Source organism: Rhea americana, unplaced genomic scaffold (genome assembly GCF_003343005.1).
Source record: "Rhea americana isolate MKP2758 unplaced genomic scaffold, rheAme1 scaffold_267, whole genome shotgun sequence".
Classification (NCBI taxonomy): Eukaryota; Metazoa; Chordata; class Aves; order Rheiformes; family Rheidae; genus Rhea; species Rhea americana.
The window spans coordinates 1,110,192-1,130,118 of NW_028186387.1; the positions used below are offsets into that span (position 1 = coordinate 1,110,192).

General features: G+C 38.3%; 1 protein-coding gene across 1 annotated transcript in view; it reads right to left on the bottom strand.

Moving 5' to 3' along the window:
- Positions 1–19,924, bottom strand: part of SUSD1 (sushi domain containing 1) — a gene marked incomplete at its 5' end in the record, with an annotated part of 48,672 nt that extends 28,748 nt beyond the window's left edge. The window contains 7 exons of the mRNA XM_085307890.1: positions 7,575–7,754; positions 11,075–11,254; positions 14,120–14,296; positions 15,547–15,699; positions 16,376–16,531; positions 17,700–17,828; positions 19,873–19,924. Of these exons, the coding sequence (XP_085164016.1) occupies positions 7,575–7,754; positions 11,075–11,254; positions 14,120–14,296; positions 15,547–15,699; positions 16,376–16,531; positions 17,700–17,828; positions 19,873–19,924 (1,027 nt within the window). The remainder of the gene's footprint in view (positions 1–7,574; positions 7,755–11,074; positions 11,255–14,119; positions 14,297–15,546; positions 15,700–16,375; positions 16,532–17,699; positions 17,829–19,872) is intronic.
- Positions 19,925–19,927: the final 3 nt, after the last annotated feature.

A 19,927-nucleotide genomic window follows, 5' to 3' on the forward strand; every position in this document is an offset into this window, starting at 1 on the left:
TATGCTCAAGCAAGGAAACAAATCTTGGACAGCACCCACGTTGGACAGAAGGAAACAAAATTAGAGGCATTTTTTTTTCTGTAAGTATATCCATCATTTCTGTCACACTAACCCATATTAACATTCAAAGGACAAGCCTACCATGCATTTACCAAATGTCCACAGAATAGCTAGCAGATTTTTTTTACAGACGTTTTCACTCTAAATGGCTGCAGTGAAAGAGACAGGAACAAATACCGTAACATGTACATCACAGAACACCATCTGAACACCATAAAAAGGTTCTGGGCTTTCTCAAGGGCCCGCCTTTCTTCCCTTACTTACTGATTATTTTGGTTGTATCATCAAATATTCAATAAGTGTTTGGTTAAACTTCAAGTCTAGTAAAATAAATACAGTATCCAGTAAGAACTCAGAGGTATCTCCAAAAAATCAATTCTTTTCACATAGAAAGAAGTGGGTTTCCTGACACATTTGTTCTCCTATCCAATTCAGTAGTACTAATGCCTTCCACAATTTAGGAACTCCCCCCCAAAAAGCGCAATATACACACCTGGACTCATGTGAACAGTATATCTTAGCACACAGTGGCAACCAGGTCTTAAACATTTCTGATTTTTATCAGCAGCTTTCATTTAGGCTCCCAAACAAGATAGCAATGCCCCAATTTTCCCATACTGGGAATTGCAGCTTGTGATGAACAGAGAAGGCCACTGGATGCCGGTATTGCTCCATCAAGCTAGGAAGAAGGCTCCAGGTTGTGCTTCCCATCCCAAGTGAAAGGGTTCAAAAACGAGATGGTAACTAGGGGAAACAGAGCAGCAGGGAGAAAAGATCCAGAGGAGTCAAATACAGAAAGACAAATTAGTAGAGGATAGAAAAAAAATGGCAATTGACTGCCATCGACCTGAGCTGGAGAGACAGAGAGATCTTTCATCAGTGAAGTATTTCTGAACTTTCACACAAAAAAAAAAAAAAAAAAAAAAAAAAAAAAAAAGTATTTACAAAAAGGAGATAAAACCAGCTCCAATCTGCTATGTCATCTTCTGCAAGTAGCTAAAAGATCATCCTCACATACAAATTCACTTACAGAGTTCTTCCCACCCTTACATATGTGCAACTTAGGAGAAAGAATAAAACCGATACTATCCTCCTTTTTTTGTATGTTTTGTCTTTTCAGTTCTGTGAAAACTGTGAACGAGGTGCTGCAAATGCCATCTGCTACTAACACACACTACACACACATTCAGACAGAGAACTGAAGTAACAGGAAGAGAAGCATTTCAAAGGGAACTTCCACTCAGACTGTTTTGGGACCTCTATTTCACGGAATACAGGCAAACTCCTTTTGCATGGTACCTTTTGCAGGTATATATGTAATCTATTTTAGAGATGTATCTTCAGTATTTCTACCTTTTAGGGAAGCATGGGAAGCTTTTAAAAGTATTTTCTCATTGGAGTAACATACCTACCCCTCTTTACACTAACATTGCAAATTTCAGGAGGTCCTCACTTCCTGTCCCAAACCACAAAAGAACAGCAGAGCTACAGGCAGAGACAGCCACGTAGGAAGGAGCAGGCAGATAGCTAATGATTTACTACTTCCTTTGGTCTAAAAATGTTACCAGGATACAGCTARGAGCATGGTAACTCCCGTGTTGAACTAGATTGACAAAAACTTAAGAGTTGCAATTGTGGGTGTATTTAGCAAGATATACCAATCATGCACAAGCAACAGTATCGGAATAGACTGTATTAGCTGATCCAGGACTGGAAATCTTCATGATCTGCTCCTCATTTGAAAGAGGTTTCTGAGATTAGTGACTGATATTTGCTGTCAGGAATCATCATCATTGGATTGCAATACCTCCCCATAACACAAACTCCACTTGTGTTTTTCCAGGCAATTAAAGAAGTTATCAGATTACTAGATGGCTGGACTTCACACATCTAATTAGCCATTTACCAGAATTTAGACCAATCAGATCCTTTTCAACAATAACTATAATTACCCTAATTGTTTGATGGGGTTATCATTCCTTCAGAACTTTGGTTTTCAATCAATGCCTCAGATTTGAGTAACACCTTCTCTACTAAGCTCAGAACTATTGACATAAATTATTTACACACAAGCTGGGGATAAAAATTAGATGGAGACCGAGAGATCTGAGAAAAAAGAAAGTTAAACCATTCACTGTTTCTTGGAAATTGCTGACACCATTGCCACAATAGAAACATCCCAGCCACCATTCTGTACCATCCTGCTAGCTAGACRGGAAATCAGTCAATGAGAATTGGGACAAAACACAGAAGAAAAGGGAGAGTGAAAGCAAATGGAAAACAATTCATAATTAATGAGAGTAATTAGACCCTCTCAGTTGCACAAAAATGATCTTTGCTTTAGGTCTGGAGACAAATTACAACTTCAAAGATGGTCATGCCCTGTTTGCTCTAGACAGGACCAGATTTGGCTTTTAATTTTTTTCCACGGTTTTTCACATTGTAAATGTGTTCATTTCCTCTTATGCAGTTTTAAAGTGCACAGTGCACAGAGTCTGTTGTGCCTTCTCTGGAGTGACTCAATAAGCTACTCTTCTTCACTCTGTATCTTCACAAATCTCTGAAGCAACGTTTATAAGAAATCCTCGTGTCTTTAGTAAGTATTCTCCATTCACTTCCTCCCTTATGTGTTTCTGTGTTGGTCTATTACATGCATTTTCTGGGACATGTCTCAACAACAATTAACACCTTCCTTTCTTGATGCTTTTAAAGTACTCCTCATTATCATAATACTCAAATTCCACATAATCATCTCAATAAAATCTCCAGAGGATAACACATGCCACGAAACCCTAGTTGTGGACCACAGCCACAACACAGAAGAACAAAGCATTCTAACATAGAAAATTAACTCTTAGTGGAGGAGGAACAGTTCATATTACATTTAATAAGAGGTGTTGTAAAATAAGTGCATGCACCTGACACAGAAGCTGCTGTGATTTTTTTCTTTTTTGCAGCTCTACCTTTTTGTACTGGTTCCAGGTTCACACTGTGATGGATGGATTACTCTTTTATTTATGTACTATGCATAAGGGGCCTGCACCCTGCTACAGCTTATTGTACCCTACTACACTACTTTGGAAGATTCTCATAACTGATCAATAAAATAGCTGTGCTGTCAGACTCAGCATTAAAGGCACACAGAGGCCAATTTTCCCTTTTGCTTATCACCAGCTATTCCCTACTGCCTCAGTTTTGGAATGCTTCATGAACAATTTGGATTGATGTTTTCATGCAGGTCAGATGGTATTTCTCCTCTAGCMCTTTTACCTATCCATGTACTTTTCCCACTCATGTAGCAGTTGTGTCTGTTGCATGGACAATACTTCAATTTTTACATTCAGAAGTTCTTTGACAAATTTATTTCTAATAACATAGGCAACAGTGATAATGAAAAATGTATTTAAATACTGAGACATTATTATTTAATGCAAACGTATATTTTCTTTTCTTTGGATAAGAATAATGAAATAATTGGCTGAAATTCAAACTGTTTGTCTTTCTTCAGACACCATATTGTAGCTATCCACACCAATAGATGCTGAATACTGTCACTGAATACTGAAAACATCCACAGAAAACAGATTTGGAGAAAGATTTGGAGGACCAGAATAACAAAAAGTAGAGAACCCAGCATATGCAGTTGTTGCTGGTACTAGAGTCTATCGTTACAGGAAAGAAGGATCAGACACTATGAAAAATTTGCAATGACAAGAATATCTCTAGAGCTTTGGATGGGGAAATTGAAAGAAGATTGATGAATACTAAGAGGAAGGACTATGGAAACAGGATGAAGAAAGAGCTGCAGTAAGTAATGGGACTACTTCCCTCTAAAATATTGCTAACGACTTAATCTAGAATATTGCATCAGGCATTCCCCCTTCGTGCATGAACTGACCCCTTCATAACTTTGAAGGACATGGGGAAAAAACACCAGTTTTACAGTTACACATAGTATCAAGAGAAAGGCAGTCTTGTAAACACCTTTTTCAACCTAATTCATTTCAACTTTCCCTGTGTGCTCAAGAAACAAGGTTAAATTCTCTCCCTCTCCCCTGATTTCTGCGTACATGTATGTACATTGTAGTCAGTTCCACCTACACCAAAGCAAAGGTAGAGTAGTCCTCCAAAGTCTTCCTCAAAAAAACAGCCTAGGAAATGTGGGCATACGCCAGCAGAGGAAGACAATAAAATATTGCAGCAGGCTTCCTTTCATGTCGCTCTTTTTACCATGTGCACATACGTACATGCACACATATCTGAAGGGAAACAAGTGTTTACTTTAGCTTCTATGTTAGCCCTCTGTGGCATTTTACTTTCAAACAATTTTGTCCAAGCTAAATGAAAGACAAAGCCAAACCATTTTATGTTTTTATTTCAAATAACCTCCAGTTGCTTTCCCTGCCCTTCTCAAAATAAATAAATAAATAAATAAATAAGAAAAGAAAACTTGAAAATGGCTTTTGACATACACTGTACACTATACCATTTGAAGTATGGATTTAAGGGCAAGCATCATAGGTACATTGCCAAGGCACAATTTGCCTTTTGTCTGGTCTTTTGGCAGCTGTGATGAATCAAAAAAAACCCAAATCTGTGTAAACTCCTCAAAAAAAAAGGAGGGGGGTAGGAAGGCTTCAATTGTAGGCATCTCCATTTTATAAAAAATACAATTGTAAGACATATAATATCTATAATATCTTATGTGACGTTTTCAGGACAAGCTGCACAGGATGTCCAGACTAACACATTTAGTATGTCAAAACATATTGGACAGTGAGTATTTACTTGCTTATACGTTCTCTGCACTGTAGTAACTTGAGTGACTTGTTTACATGCACAAATCAAAGGTTGGGAAAGAAAGACTGTGATTCAGTTAACCACTGCTTGAACTCCCTGCTGATGGCTTAATCTTATCAGCATCAGTCAGTAAAATTACTTTATTAAGCAACTTTTCATACTGAAAAATAGCTATTATAGAATCTATTTCATATATATATACACACTCATACATATACATTATATTACACGCACGCACACACACACACACAAAGTTTTCAGTCAACAGACAAGGCAAATAAAGGGAATTTCATAGCAATCGCTGCCTGAGAAATGAAGAAAAGTGATTATTTGCCAAAGGGAACATACTCAGGGGTTCTTTTTTACTTCTCACTCACTTCTAATTAGTTTTTTACTCCATACTGTTCACTTCCCCTTAAGGCAGCAGAAAAAAAGAAAATGGTGTTCTATACTATTTCTTAAGTTATTGTGGAATGATACATTAAATTCTCTCATTTTAAYGGGAATTTCTGATTAATTGCATACACCCTTAAGATCATATCCATCTGAAAATGATCATTACTAAAACAGAACTTTCTTTTCATTTGAAAGTCATTTGTCACCTCCAATGAATGTTAAAAATATAGTAGTTAAGGAATCTTATACTAACATTTTATTCACAATTTTTYTCAAATGAGCATCAACTAGTTAGGGTATTTCTTTCAAGTTTTTCCATCCTACTTATCCATATCCCTGGGCATTCCAAAGGAASAGCTTTTTAAGGGCTTTTTTTTTGTTGTTTTGCCTTCTGATCCAACAGCTAGAGCTAGAGTCTACATTCCTGCCCCTGGCAAAGCTATTGCTGAAATCCATGGTAATATAGTAAACGTGGTATGTAGGTTCAGACTCTTTAAAGCTTCAGGGTGCTCAGGATTGAAGCATTGACATTGCAAAGACTTACACACCTGATTAGCTTCCACACTCTACAGCAATGTTGGCTTCAAAACCAACTCAAAAATACAGAAGCTATGCAAATTGCTTAGATGAAATTATAAATCCCAACAATTGCAGTTTTAGTAGGGCACTATAAAAAGTAAAAGAACTGTTTTTATATCCACAGTGAATGCCCAAGACCAAAGAGGTGGGCATCAAGTCCCAACTCCTTGTGTACAGATTTGTTTTGTGGGGTGATAGAAGGCAAAGACACATTTCCAGTCCCTCTGGAAARCATGTTGGTGTTACAAGCTAGAGGAACATTATCACCTGCAAAAGACAGCATTGGTACTTAAAAACAAAAGGGATGAACARTCACAGAGATATCTCAGATACCTCTTTCTGAGGGCACAGAAGAAAACTGAGAAGCACAATAGCTACAGTCCAAAACATCTGCCAATTTTTTGCTATTATTAAAATGTCGTTACATCCTGTCTTCAAACCTACAGTATGACAGTATCTTCATTACAGACCTTCTTAGGGATGATTCTGTTATGAACTAAATCCTCCTGGACTGAAATTCAGAGAACTGAGTCTAGGCTGGAATGGCAACCATGAACAAATTTTACTTTGGCTATTAGGAGACAAGACAAAGGAGAGTTTTGGATTTTATTGCCCTTATTGCCACAGCAATGGACTTCACAGTATCAGGCCCATAATAAAGTATTGTTAAGTACCATCTGTTTGCCTGGTGATGCTCCACTGTCTTTAAATTTGCAGGTTCTCAGGGCAGCAATTAGTTAGTCCTTTGTTGCGTTAGTCCTTTTCTGTTTGAAATAAAAACTAGAGCAGCTGGACCAGCTAGTACCACTAGCTGTGACATCCACTGGAAATCACTGTATGGCTAACAGGAAGTAGAAACTGGATTAAATAGCACATCTCAAATTAATATGCTGAAGATTCATCATATCGTTACATTTGCATATTGGACGTGTTATTTCCCAGATCCTTTTACAAAGTACAACAGAGCGTGTTCACCCCATTTAGGCTATGGAATACCTTGTAGCTATGGCAATAGATATGAGAAATATTTTTCCAGTACACCTCTGTTGTGGGAAGTGTGAGGGTTTTGCCACAATCTGTTGCCAAAAATTATCAAAACTAATGTTCATATACAAAAAAGGCTGTTCAGGATTTATGTAATATAGTTAATCAGAAGGATCCCTCTGAAGTTTATTAAGGTTGAAATCCACTACAGAGACAAAACAATGAAGGCAATCGTAAAGCTTTTTTCAAGAGCTCTGTGTCTCAGAGGAAAAAAACAATCCTTTTACCCCTGAAATAAGTAACTCTTTTGCAACTTTATGAACTAAATTAGGAATTGGAAATTGTGTAGGATCCTTGGCTGAGTGAACCCACAAGGCACACAGGTCAAATTCCACYGTCTCCTCTGCCTCAACAAAGCCACTGTCTCTGGAATCAGCCTTTACTCTTAAATCCTCATTGTAAATTCTACCAGCACAAGAACCAGTTCTTTGGCTCTCAAAAATGTGTTGTTTCTTCACTCTCAGATTGAAAAAAGGAATAGATCTWTGTTTTTCATTTATGGCAGCACTCGTAATTTGAGGCAAAGGAATAGATCTGTTCAGAATAAAATTCAATGATTTGTCTTTTTTTTCTTTTTTCTTTTCTTTTTTTACAACAAAGCCAATTGGAAAGACTAATCTGAAGCCCCACAGATTTCATTTAAAGCCAATGGATTTTTAAAGCTGAGAGAAAAAAAATCCTATTGTAATATTTACCTTTGCATACGTATGTAATATTTTCCCACTCTTGATCTGTTGTGCATTCTGAAAAATTCCTGTCTCCATTGAAATAATATCCTTTTTTACACTGATAGTACACTCTGCTCCGCAGAGTGGTAGAGTTGTMCCAGATTATTTCTGTGTGTGGAATCAACAAAGGTTTGCCACAGTCTATTTCTGCAAGAGAAAAAACAGGATAAAAAATGTAAAAATGGAAATAATCAAGGCATGTCACAATATTTAAAGAGGAGGTGAAAACTGTCCAACCAAAATCAACTTTCTGCACTTCCTAATGATTTCTAGGAATCAGGCCAGCCTTTCAGGACCAGAAATTCATGTCTGTAGAATTTCTAACAGGGTGGGGCATCTAACCCTCAAGATACACCATAAAATAAGAGTGTCCTGCTTARAAGTGGAAAACAAAGATGTCCAAGCAAATCTGAACAAATAGATTTACTTTCCCACAATACTTTTGTCACCTATCTGATATTTATTCTTTCATTTCATCTATCATTAGCAATGACAGAGCTCAGAGCATCTCCCCTGGAGATGCAGTTTATCACAGTCTTGTGGTTGACCTACAGAAGTTCATAGTCATGCTGAAAGCACTAAGGCCAGCCAGTATCACCCTGACATGGACTGAAAGAGACTCCGTAGAAACTTTAAATCAATTTTCTGGAGAGTGAGATATTCCCTCACATMTAAGAAATCTTCAGATAGAGAGATGCAGGTAGTTTATCCTTGCTACAACCCATGAAGTCGCCCACCCAAAGAAAGTGTGAATGAGAATCAAGACAATGGCATAGGAAATTTACGCCAGATAACAGGGGAGGGATCTTGCACTGCAGTTCATATAATACTTTCATGTACAGAAACATCTGAAAAATGATACATGGTCTAAGAAGTGACATGGATGAGCAGCATCAAGAGGGCTGTATTCTATTGCCGGTAGGTTTAATTCAAGCTTTGAAAGAAGGAGGATCKGCTTTTGACAAGGAGAAACAGTAATTCTAGGGGAGAATTTGATTGGTTACCCAGGTCTTACTACAAGTAATTAGAAAGCTGGGGTAACATACTTTGAATTTTTTTTTTATTTTTTTTTTCATTTACTGGGTCCCATCCTGTTCAACTTATTCATTCATCAGTGACCTAGACGAAGGGACAGAGTGCCTCCTCAGCAAGTTTGCTGATGCTACCAAGCTGGGMGCAGTGGCTGATACACCTGAGGGCTGTGCTGCCATTCAGAGAGACCTGGACAGGCTGGAGAGGTGGGCGGAGAGGAACCTCATGAGGTTCAAAAAGGGTAAGTGCAGGGTCCTGCATTTAGGGAGGAATAACTGCATGTACCAGTACAGGCTCGAGGCTGATGTGCTGGAGAGCGGCTCTGCAGAGAAGGACCTGGGAGTGCTGGTGGATGACAAGTTGACCATGAGCCAGCAATGTGCCCTTGTGGCTAGGAAGGTCTGGGGTGCATTAGGAAGAGTGTTGCCAGCAGGTTGAGRGAGGTGATCCTGCCCCTCTACTCAGCCCTAGGGAGGCCTCATCTCGAGTCCTGTGTCCAGCTCTGGGCTCCCCAGGAGACAAGAGAGACATGGAGCTACTGGAGAGAGTCCAGGGTRGGGCTATGAAGAGGATCAGAGGGCTGGAGCACCTGCCCTATGAGGAACGGCTGCGAGAGCTGGGCCTCTTCAGCCTGGTGAAGAGAAGACTGAGGGGGGATCTGATCAATGTGTACAAGTACCTGAAGGGAGGGTGTCAAGGGGACGGGGACAAACTCTTTTCAGTTGTCCCGTGTGACAGGACAAGAGGCAATGGGCAGAAAYTGAAGCACAGGAAGTTCCTCCTGAACGTGAGGGGGAATTTCTTTTCTGTAAGAGTGATGGAGCACTGAAGCAGGTTGCCCAGAGAGGTGGTGGAATCTCCTTCTCTGGAGATATTCTGGATACAACCCTGTSTAAYATGCTCTAGGTGACCCTGCTTGAGCAGGGAGGTTGGACTAGATGATGTCCAGAGGTCCCTTTCAACCTTACCCATTCCGTGATTCTGTGATTCTGGTTGTTTTCAAAGGCTCATAATAAAGTTAGGTAATTGAAAGAATTAAGAGAGAAGATTTAATCAACTGAAGGATATTATTTGGGGTTAAAAATCCCTCTCAAACCCATAGTGAATCTTACATCCCAGTTAAGGCTTCTGCATCGCTTCACTTAGAGAAAGCAAAAAATCAAGGAATTCAAACCTTACCTTCTCTAAAGCGCATATGCAGAAAACAAGAGGTTTTTTTAATTATTTTTTCAATGAATGATCTTAAATGATTCTGAGATTCCATTCAGAAAAAAAGTAAAATAAGTAAAAAATAAAGCATATATAATCATAATCTTATAATTTACAGCAACACTTTTAAAGGAAAAGTTAATCATATACTTTGCAATGGGAAACACTTACACTATCTTTCTTTCTTCATCTACTACCTTTCTTTTCAGACATCAATATGCGTGCATGTATGTATATACAACAGATAGAAAAGCTTCTGTTTAGAATATCAAATTACATATAAAGAATACATTTAACTTATAAAAGGATAATATTTATGGGCATACAAAAATTACTGCTCCTTAACTCAAGCTATCTGCCCACAGTCATTCAGTATATCAAAGACCAAAAAACAGAAATGCTGAATTATGTTCCTGTGTAACTAAACAAGTCCTTTATTTCTAAAAGAAGAGGTTGGTTGAAACACTGATGAAGTGCATTTAAAAAACTACTAAATATGATACCARCGAACAGAAGGCTCGACCTTGTTAAATCAATTTCATGAGATATTAATCCTCTAGTGAATAGAAAAGTGAAGCTGTGCCGATGTAAAAACTGATTAAGGAGTCAGGTCACATTAATTAATAACATGAGCTCAGAGAAACAATGAACTGGGAATTCTGTTGGGTAAAACAGAATTCTCTTTGTATGTGTTTTTATGTTTCTTCTTAACAAAACACTAGGTAGATTATATTCTTCCAAATTATAAAAACAGAGGAATTTATGATTCATGTCGAATAATAAGAGCTTGCTTGAGCAATCAGTGTTAGTAACTAGCAACAGCCTGAATATGGGAATTTCAYGGGGAGGTCACCTAGTTACAACAGTTCGATTTCTAAGTAGTAGCTTCACTCAAAGAGTAGGTGTTGCGCTAGAAAAAAGTAGTGATTTAGGTTGGGTTTCCATCTCATGGAAATCCCAAAGCCTGATAAGCAGAAAATACTAAAGATGTACCCTTTCACCTCTAGAATCAGTTAACATTTAGGAATTTGCTGCAACTTCATTAGCAATGCAGATAAAAAACTGTTTAATATCTAACTTATGTTTTGTGACTTCATATGCCAGAAGATCATATAAACTGAATGCCTAAAAAGAGTGTGTCTAGCTTATGACTGTCTGGCTGCTATTTATAGTGATGCCTGAAACAATACCAATGCTAAATAAATCCGAAGGCAGATTTGATTTACCTTTGCACACCAGATCAGTACCATCCCACCGTCCTTTGGCATTGCAAACTGCAGTCTGATTGCCACTTGCAATAAAGTAACCAGGAATACAATTGTAGGTAACTTCACTTCTGTATGTGGTTCCACTTACAGATATTGGACTTGCATTTATGATAGAAGGTGGAATTCCACAATCCACACCTATACAGAGGAAGAAAGACAAAAATAAATTGTTATTCAAGCAACAAAAGGAAGAAAGGCTACTCTCCCATAAAACTAATTTTTTCATCGTTTTCGATTAACCATCTTCTGTGGTAATCGAATTCTCCCGCACGCCYCTTTGCACTGTGAGACTGACAGAGCGCTCTGGCGCTATGCTCAGGTCCTTCCTGACTGCCTATTCCTCCCTACGGTATGCTAAATTTGTGTCAGATTAGATGCTCAAAATGTCGCAGGTTTTAATTAAGATTCTTCTTTTACAAATATGATCAAAGTTGGTCAGTTGGTTCTACAGCATTTAGGGAGCAAAAGGGTCAGACAGAGGCAGACAGAAAATTAGAAACTAACTTTAGGAAACCAAACTAAAAAAAAAAAAAAAAAGAGAGAGAGAACAGGGACCAGATAAATGCAAAACCATAAAAAATGTTGCAACATGTAACACAAACTCTTCCCCTTAAAGCAAGAATCTACATGCTGTTCAAAACACACTGTAATAACTAAATTGCTTTATACCAAAAAAGCCTCTAGGCTAAACCAGAATTTGCAAAGTAAGTGTACTAGCACAAAAAGAAGCCCTTTTCACAGGATGTACTTCTTTTTAGATAAGCATCTACCTACTTGCTTTCATAATACCATGATTAAATTAAATTAAATTATCATAAAAAATCATAATACCATGATTTTTAACTATAACTCTCCACATATATCACCTCTTTCCAGAGAACTAACTATCTGAGATTTCAGCTCAAGACAATTCTGCTCATATATATTCAAGAAAAGTTGTATTCTTTGAAGGAMCATTACATTCACACTCATATACTTAAATCAGAAAAAAGGGGACCTGTTCCACTTACAGTGACTTGATCTTATAGGTCAAATATCCTACCAAATCTGACCTTATTTTATCTATCAGTTTCATCATAAATAAAATAAATTTCTAAATTACCCACAGGAAGTAACACAAATTCTAATTTGGATGTTTTYTTTATTTTCCTGAACAAGAAGGAATTACCCTTGGTCAGGAGAAATTCTTAGATTAGCTAAAATAAAAAGATTCATCAGGGAAATTYTGAGAGTTTAAAGAATTTTTTAAAAACTCCCTTCCTAATGTAAAGAAGATATGACTACTCAGACTTGCTTATTTTACAAAAAGAGAAGTCTTCACTGAAATCCAGGAAAAGCAACATGAAAAGGAAATAGTTTGTCATTTCAACCTTGTGAGCTGTTTTTTGAGGTTTGAGTTGCTTTATTCCAATTAACCACCAGAGGTGTACTCAAAACTCCAATCTGCCACAATTGTTTGATTGTGGAAATTAAAAAATCACCTGCCAAAACTTCACTAAAATATTACTTAAAAAAAAAAAAAAAAAAAAAAAAAAAAAAAAGATAATTCACAAGGGGTGCCTTCCACAAGCTTTCTTTAGTGGGCCCCTTGAGGCTTTGGGCACTTTCTTTTTGTTTTGAAATTGATTTTCTTTTATTTATTCTGGGGAGAAGAGTGTTGCAATTGCCTTATTTTCCATGCTACTGTATTTTATTATTTATAAATAACTACTGCCAGTAATTTCATAGTGATTTGTCTGGTCCTTTCCCTCTTAAGAATTTTCTGGTGATGTTTAACACTTCACCTTTTCCAGCCACACGCCTTTAGCATCCTCATTCTAATTTTTACACAYACACACGGTATGTATCCACTTTAGGGGAAAAAAAAAAGAGAGAGAGAGAGACCAGAAGAAATTAGAAAGAAATAATATTTTTCATATATTGAGGAAAGAATTCTCTTCATTAACACATTATTTTCAGGACTACAATCTTCCTTTTCCTTGTAGTGTTGTTATATTCAGTAGCTTATGTTAACTAGCATTTTTTGTCATTTAACTAGCATACAGACTTTCTAACTATTCACAGGAACAAAAAATACTGCAGAATGGGTGATTACAATACCAAAGCAGGTGGAAGTTTTAATGATGCTTACGAAATGCATTCAGAGATCTTCTGAAAGCTTTTTGCTATGCGCAGGTACTCTTAAAATTAGGAAAGCTATCTAGCAATGAAGAGTGGTATGATGATATGAACCTTAAGAAAAAACTTCACACGCTGCAGAAGAACTGAGTCTTTTCCTACAGGGCCATATATTTCAGTGTTTCCCATGAAATACCTCAGAAATGTTAACATTYGCTAAGCCTCACATCACAGACACAAAAACATGTTGTTCCATCTGTAGAAATGAAAGGACTAGCATCCAAAACGATATTTTAGGAACAAGAGGTAGCAAAAATTTATCACATATTTATTATAAAATAAATCTGTTCCTGCTAAGTTTTGTAAAAAATCCTGACAAAAAATAGTAATTCATTGTTCATGTAGTGAAGGGCATGTTATGCTGAAGCACCTTTAAATAAGAAATATCTGCAAAACATTAATACATAGAATAATCTGTCCTTTTATGCTTTTTTCTTTTCCTTTAATAGTCAGAATTTGTAGAAATAACCTTTTAATTGAGGAACCAGCCTACTTTCTTTCACAAACACACTTTAGAGAATCACAGAACAGTTGAGGTTGGAAGGGACCTTTAAAGATCATGTAGTCCAATTTGCCCAGTTAARCAAGGTCTCCTAGAGCAAGTTGCCCAGGACCTTGTCCAGATGGCTTCTGAATATCTCCAAGGCTGGAGACTCCACAGCCTCTCTCGGTCTCATGCTCCAGTGTTCAGCCACCCTCACTGTACAAAAGTTTTTCCGTGTTTAAGTGATCCATAACTCTCCTCCATCATGCATTTTTCCCCATCCATAAACCCCTGCAATGAAGAATTTAAGAAAAATTTTAAAATACAGAAACTCCTTTCACCTTTACAGCTTAAACTAGCAGGTTCCCAAGTTTCATTTGCAGTGCAAATGGAAAATGTTCCGTCTTCACTGTAAAATCCTTCTTTACACTCATAATGAACCATACTGCCTGGTACCATGCTGTAGTTCCCTACAAGGTAGCCATSCTTCATCTCAGGAGGGGAGCCACATCTGATTTCTGCAAAGAGAAAAGCTTGGGTTTAAAGYAGAGATTTCACAGTACAAGAAACACGTGACCATTTTAAGAAGAGCTGGACTGCACAGTTGCATCACAAAATCTATCTACCTGRGTGAATCTAAGGAAAGCAAACACTTGCCTTGGCTACAGCTTGATGAACACAGTGAACTAACAAACGAGCCTATATCTTTACTATCTTTATCAAGCTGTAGCAATTCACACCCAAAAAAGCATGACATTGTAATGTGATGGTGCCTTGGATGTCCTGGTTTTGTTACAGCAGTGTCTGAATTTTCCTTCAAATACCAGAGGAAAATTTCGGGCCCTAATGTACAGCTGTGCACAGGAAAGGTGGAGCACTGCAGCTAAACTGAAATCAAACAGCCTGTCCCTTGATTTCTTCATGTCACTGAACCAGCTTGCATATAGATACACGCTCCTCCCATATATCTATATGATGGGGCTCACTTCTCAGTCTTCAAGGGTGGCACAGCCAGTACAGATATGCCTCTTTACTGTATGTAATGTGTAGAAGGGGACAAGCAGGGCACTGACAATCCTGGTGAAATGTAGCTGAGCACTCTAGCTGGAAAAAACACCTGCAGTGATCTGGCATTGAGAGAGAGGGGTTTAACCAAAGCAGCTTCTTCAACCTGGGATGCCTGTGTACACTTAGCATGCTGAGCGCTACAGACTATACTGCTAGCACTCTGCATCTGTGAAAACTTATGCCGGAGAAATAGGAGAGAGGAAAAGAGGAATTGTTTCAAATTCAGATTTATTTCTTTTTTATGGTAAGATAAACAGAATAGTTTATTGAGGCAGGTGGCACAGTAACAAATTGGCTAAACTATTTTATTATTCCTCTCCCCTAGATCTGTAGTGACCTCTCTCACTAGCTATTTATCTCCTCTTCTCTTTCCTTGAAGCAGTGTGATAATTTATGCAAGTGAATTATGGCATATTTCTTCTCTACTCAGAAACTACCCATATCACCTTCATGGCATATTAAGCTTCTCTGACGCTGCACACTCAAACCAGTGTTGAGATCCTGTAGCAATCACATCCTGTGTTGACTCTACCACCGGACCTCATTGCAACATGTTGAACAAGACAAGGAAAGAACAATCACACAGCAAGTAAAGTCCACACAGAGGATTTTTGCCTCGCAGACTTAGATCAGAGCAAGCACCACTATCATGATAGATCTGATTTTATTAGCCAACACAAACAGCATCCAAGGCTCTCACCTTTGCACGAAGCCATATTCCCATCTGGATGAAAAGAATGCTCTCCATTTTCCAATTTATAACCATCAATGCAGTAACACTTGTAGCTTCCTTCAGTATTTACACATCTTGCATTGTGACCACACAGCCCAGATTCTTCACATTCATCTATATCTAGAAATTGAGAGCAAAATGTATGCATTTCTTCATAGATTTTTTTTCCTTTTCATTAGTTAATGTAGGACTCAAGTTTAACATGCACTAAGGGTTGCCTGAATGGTTCTGAGTTCTCTTATGGCTTTTCTGTGAAATAAAGGAAGTTATCACTGCCCAATGTTCAACCGCTTGGAAGGATGAGATTCTTCTCAGAATTTTGTAGCTCTCTTTTAAAATTGGTTTCTGTCTCACCTGACAAATAGTTTCAAATTTGTTTCCTACTACAACCACTCTGGAAAAAAAAATCTCACTTCTGCAAATATTGTAATCAGTCACAAACAGTTAATTACTGTGACAAGGAACTAACTAATATCTATGTTGAACACAAATACRACATTCAGGGGGAAAGAAGAAGCATAATCTTATTTTCTTAGATCTAGCTTCTTTTACTGCAAAGATTATTGCTTGAATGTAACTTTGTGGCAATAATTCATATTAAAAGAGCAAAGAATTAAAAAAGAGATCTAATTCATAGTTGTTAGAACCTAGATGTCAAACATATCTTTGTACCATACAGCAGAAACTGCTGTGATACAGTTTTGGAAAGAAAATTCTACAATAACCAGAAAAATACTGATGCAGTAGAAAATGAAGCTSTGGATTCCTGGTTGTCAGGATTCCTTATGACATCTACCTGTACAGTTCGTTCCATCATTGGGAATAAAAGTCTTGTTGTTGTTAGAGGCACGATATCCGTCAAGGCAAACACAGTAAAAACTTCCATGTGTGTTATGACACACGGTATGATTCCCACAGATCTTGTTGGCTCCAATCTGGCATTCATCTTTGTCTGTCAGCATATTTAAAACGTATCAGAGAGCGATTAGAAAAGTAAAACACCCTTCCCTCCTCACTCATTCTTAACAAGACATTACTGCTTGTTTTTCTAAGTTGTTTGGGCCGTACACATCGTTTGAAAACTGGAGTGATTAGACCAATAGAAGTTGCTGTCCCTGGATGACKCCATGAAGGGTGTTTCATGACATAGCTGGAGTAGCTGAAATCGGAAGGACCTGCTCCCCTTGCCTGCTCCTCCTTCCAGTGTGCACTGGCTGCAGCACTTGATGGAGCTTGTGCTCATCTAATTCAGCTTGCTCAACTTATTGGCAAACTATCTAACTCGCCTTCACCCATAATAATGAGATTATYGAACCCTGGGCAGGGTTCAGTGAGTGCCAGAGCTGGTAGAAGGAAAAAGAGATGAAGAGGAAGAGATCAGAGGTGGGGGCCCTTCGCCTTTAAGCAGCGGTGAGCTATTGCATCCACTTAGACACTGCATTTGACTTTATCCTTTGACTTGCACGTTGATCTGTCATGTATTAGACAGTATTAAAAAAAGTTACAAAACTAAGCAATGCTGGACAACACTTCATATAACAAATAGCTATTTGCATGTAAAAATCTGTGTAAATATGCACACTGGTATTAAAGAACAAACTTTCAATTTCTGACACTAATTTTAAATTACACAATAATCTGGAAAAAAAAGAGTGAAGACTGCTAAATTTAATCGTTAGTTTTACTGTGTAGTTCTCAGTTCAACAATGTATAGGATAAAAAGAATAATAAAGTGAACTCTATCATATATAAGAAAAAAATTTAAGATAGAATAAAAAAACCCAAGCCAATGCAATCCATTATATTTTGAAAGCAAATGTTTGATCGAGTCTTACATTCTCTAAAACAAAATGAATTTACAATCTTTCATTATCTGATAGAAATTGAATAGAATACTTAAACAAGTACAAAACAATATTTGCATTAAATACAAGTAAAGTTCAGCCCATGGCTAGCTGTTAAAAGAAATGAACACCAATCCATATATATTCTAGATTTCGGAAATACTGTCAGGAAATGACAAAGCTCTTATTCTGTTTTGAGTAACTCAGTAATATTGCCCAAGAGAAGACATTTCAGGAATGTACAGCTTCTTGCCACTGTTCAAGCCAGTAGCCTACCTTGACAGTGGGTTCTTCCATTCCCCACAAATCCATAGTTACACATACAGACGCTTTTTCCCTCTATTTGATGACAAGTAGCATAAATGTGGCAAGTAGCACAGACATCTGGAACTGACCTCTTCACAACTGCTTTAACACAAGAACACAATTAAAAAAAAGAAAAAAAAAAAGAGAGAGAGAGAGTAGTCTGGTATAGGAGCTAGCGCAGAGCTTAGTGGGGGTAAAATTCAGATTAAAACCCAAAGAATAAAATCACATCTCCTCCCACCTCATTTTCAAAGTGGAAGGAAAACCACAGCCATAGTATTCAGGGACCAAACTTAAAAAACAGAGAGAAAGAAGAAAGGATTAAGCAAAATAACTACACTGGACAGTTTTATCCATCTGTTATTTCATAACAAATAAATCATTTTTTCAAGACAGCACTTGGCAAAGCATACGTGACATATAATAAATAGTTCTACCCAGTATTATTATTCTTATCTCTATACTCATTTTCTTTCCCTTGGTCAACCCATTTGTATCTTATGTGCTCAATACATATGTAGTATAAATGCTATTCACAAAAATAACRTTGAGAATGCTGCCAAGATGAAAATGGCTTGTAATAAAACCATTTTAAAAGTGAATTTATTTTAGAAATAGTAGAGCAGTATATGACATACAACCTAATTTACTATAATTTGATAGGATGAATATGAAACTGGTATATGAAACTAGAGTTAAATATGAACTCATTCCTTTACTGTAATCATGCTTCTGGCATATTTTGTAAATTTCTCTCTGTTTTTTGTAAGCTCTTTTCATTATCTTTATACATGCAACAGATTTCCAAATGAGAACCCTCACAATGGACAGCTTGAATATAGACAAAGCACATGCATGCTTACATCCTTTATATGTTTTTAAAAAATAACTATTTATTCCTGCATGAGTTGGTTATGTCTTAAAGTGCTAGACATAACAAGAATGGAATTTTTTATTTTTCCAGGACGCATAAGATTGATAAGGATGGTATAGTTCTTATTAACTACATATCTTACTGTGTACATAATAGCTCTTCCAAAGTTTTCTTCATGTGCCTGTACACTGTTTAGAAATACGTAAACATAACTTGAAGAGGGCAGCTGAAGAGTCTAGGTAGCGTTTTATGCAAACAAATTATCAGATTACAAAAAAAACAGACCAAAATAAAACAAAAAAAAAACCTTTCCAGGTGCACAGTGTTTTATTTTTTACTCCCAGTGCATTTCTGAGTTTATTTAAGACACACAGAAAGCATCATAAATTCCTGCTAATTCTCTAAGTATTTACATACTTGTGCATGTGCTCCCCAATGAGAACAAAACACAAAACCTATTAGCATGAAGTGGTAGCCATCACGGACCAGAAAATTGAATTAAAACCAGCCACAGTGAGAATCAGCTCACGAAACTTCAAACTTCCGATAAGAAATGGGAGYGCCTGCCCCAGATTGCCGCTACTGGAGATAAAACCGCGCGCGGCCCCCTGCTATCGCGGACGATGTTTTCTGACGCGCTCCCACTCGCTAACGCCCGAATTTCTGCTGCCGCGCACAAGTGCCATCGCCACGATTTCGGCCCTATCTGCCAGATCCCGTGAGCACTGCGAGAAGCGATAAGCGATTCTCACGGCGAGTGAGAGCGCGGCGCCGCGCGGCGAGGCCCGCTGAGCCAGCGGGGCCACCCCGACCGTGTGGGGCGACCGTGGGGGGGGGCAGGGGCAACCCCAAGCTTTTGGGGGCCACCCATAGGGAGGGGTTGGCCCTGGCTGCCACCCTGGGCACTGGTGCGGGAGGCAGGGAAGGAGGGAGGGGGAGAAGTAGGGAGGAAGGTAAAGAGGAAGGGAGGGAGAAAGGAAAGCAGGGAGGTGGGGAGGGAAGCAGGGAGGGAAGAAGAGAGGGAGGGAAACAAGAAGGGAGGGAGGGAGGGAGGGAAACAAGGAAGGAGGGAGATAGGGAGGGAGGCAGGGAAGGAGGGAGGCAGGGAGGGAAGGAGAGAGGGAAGTAGGGAGAAAAGGAGGGAGGGAAGCAAGGAAGGAGGGAAGGAGGGAGGCAGGGAAGGAGGAAGGCAAGGAGAGAGTGAAGAAGAGAGCGAGGCAGGGAGGGAGGGAGGAAGGGATGGAGGCAGACAGTCAGGCCCACACTTACCCCACGGCCGCCCTCCACACAGCAGCAGCGGCAGCAGCAGCAGCAGCGGCCCCCC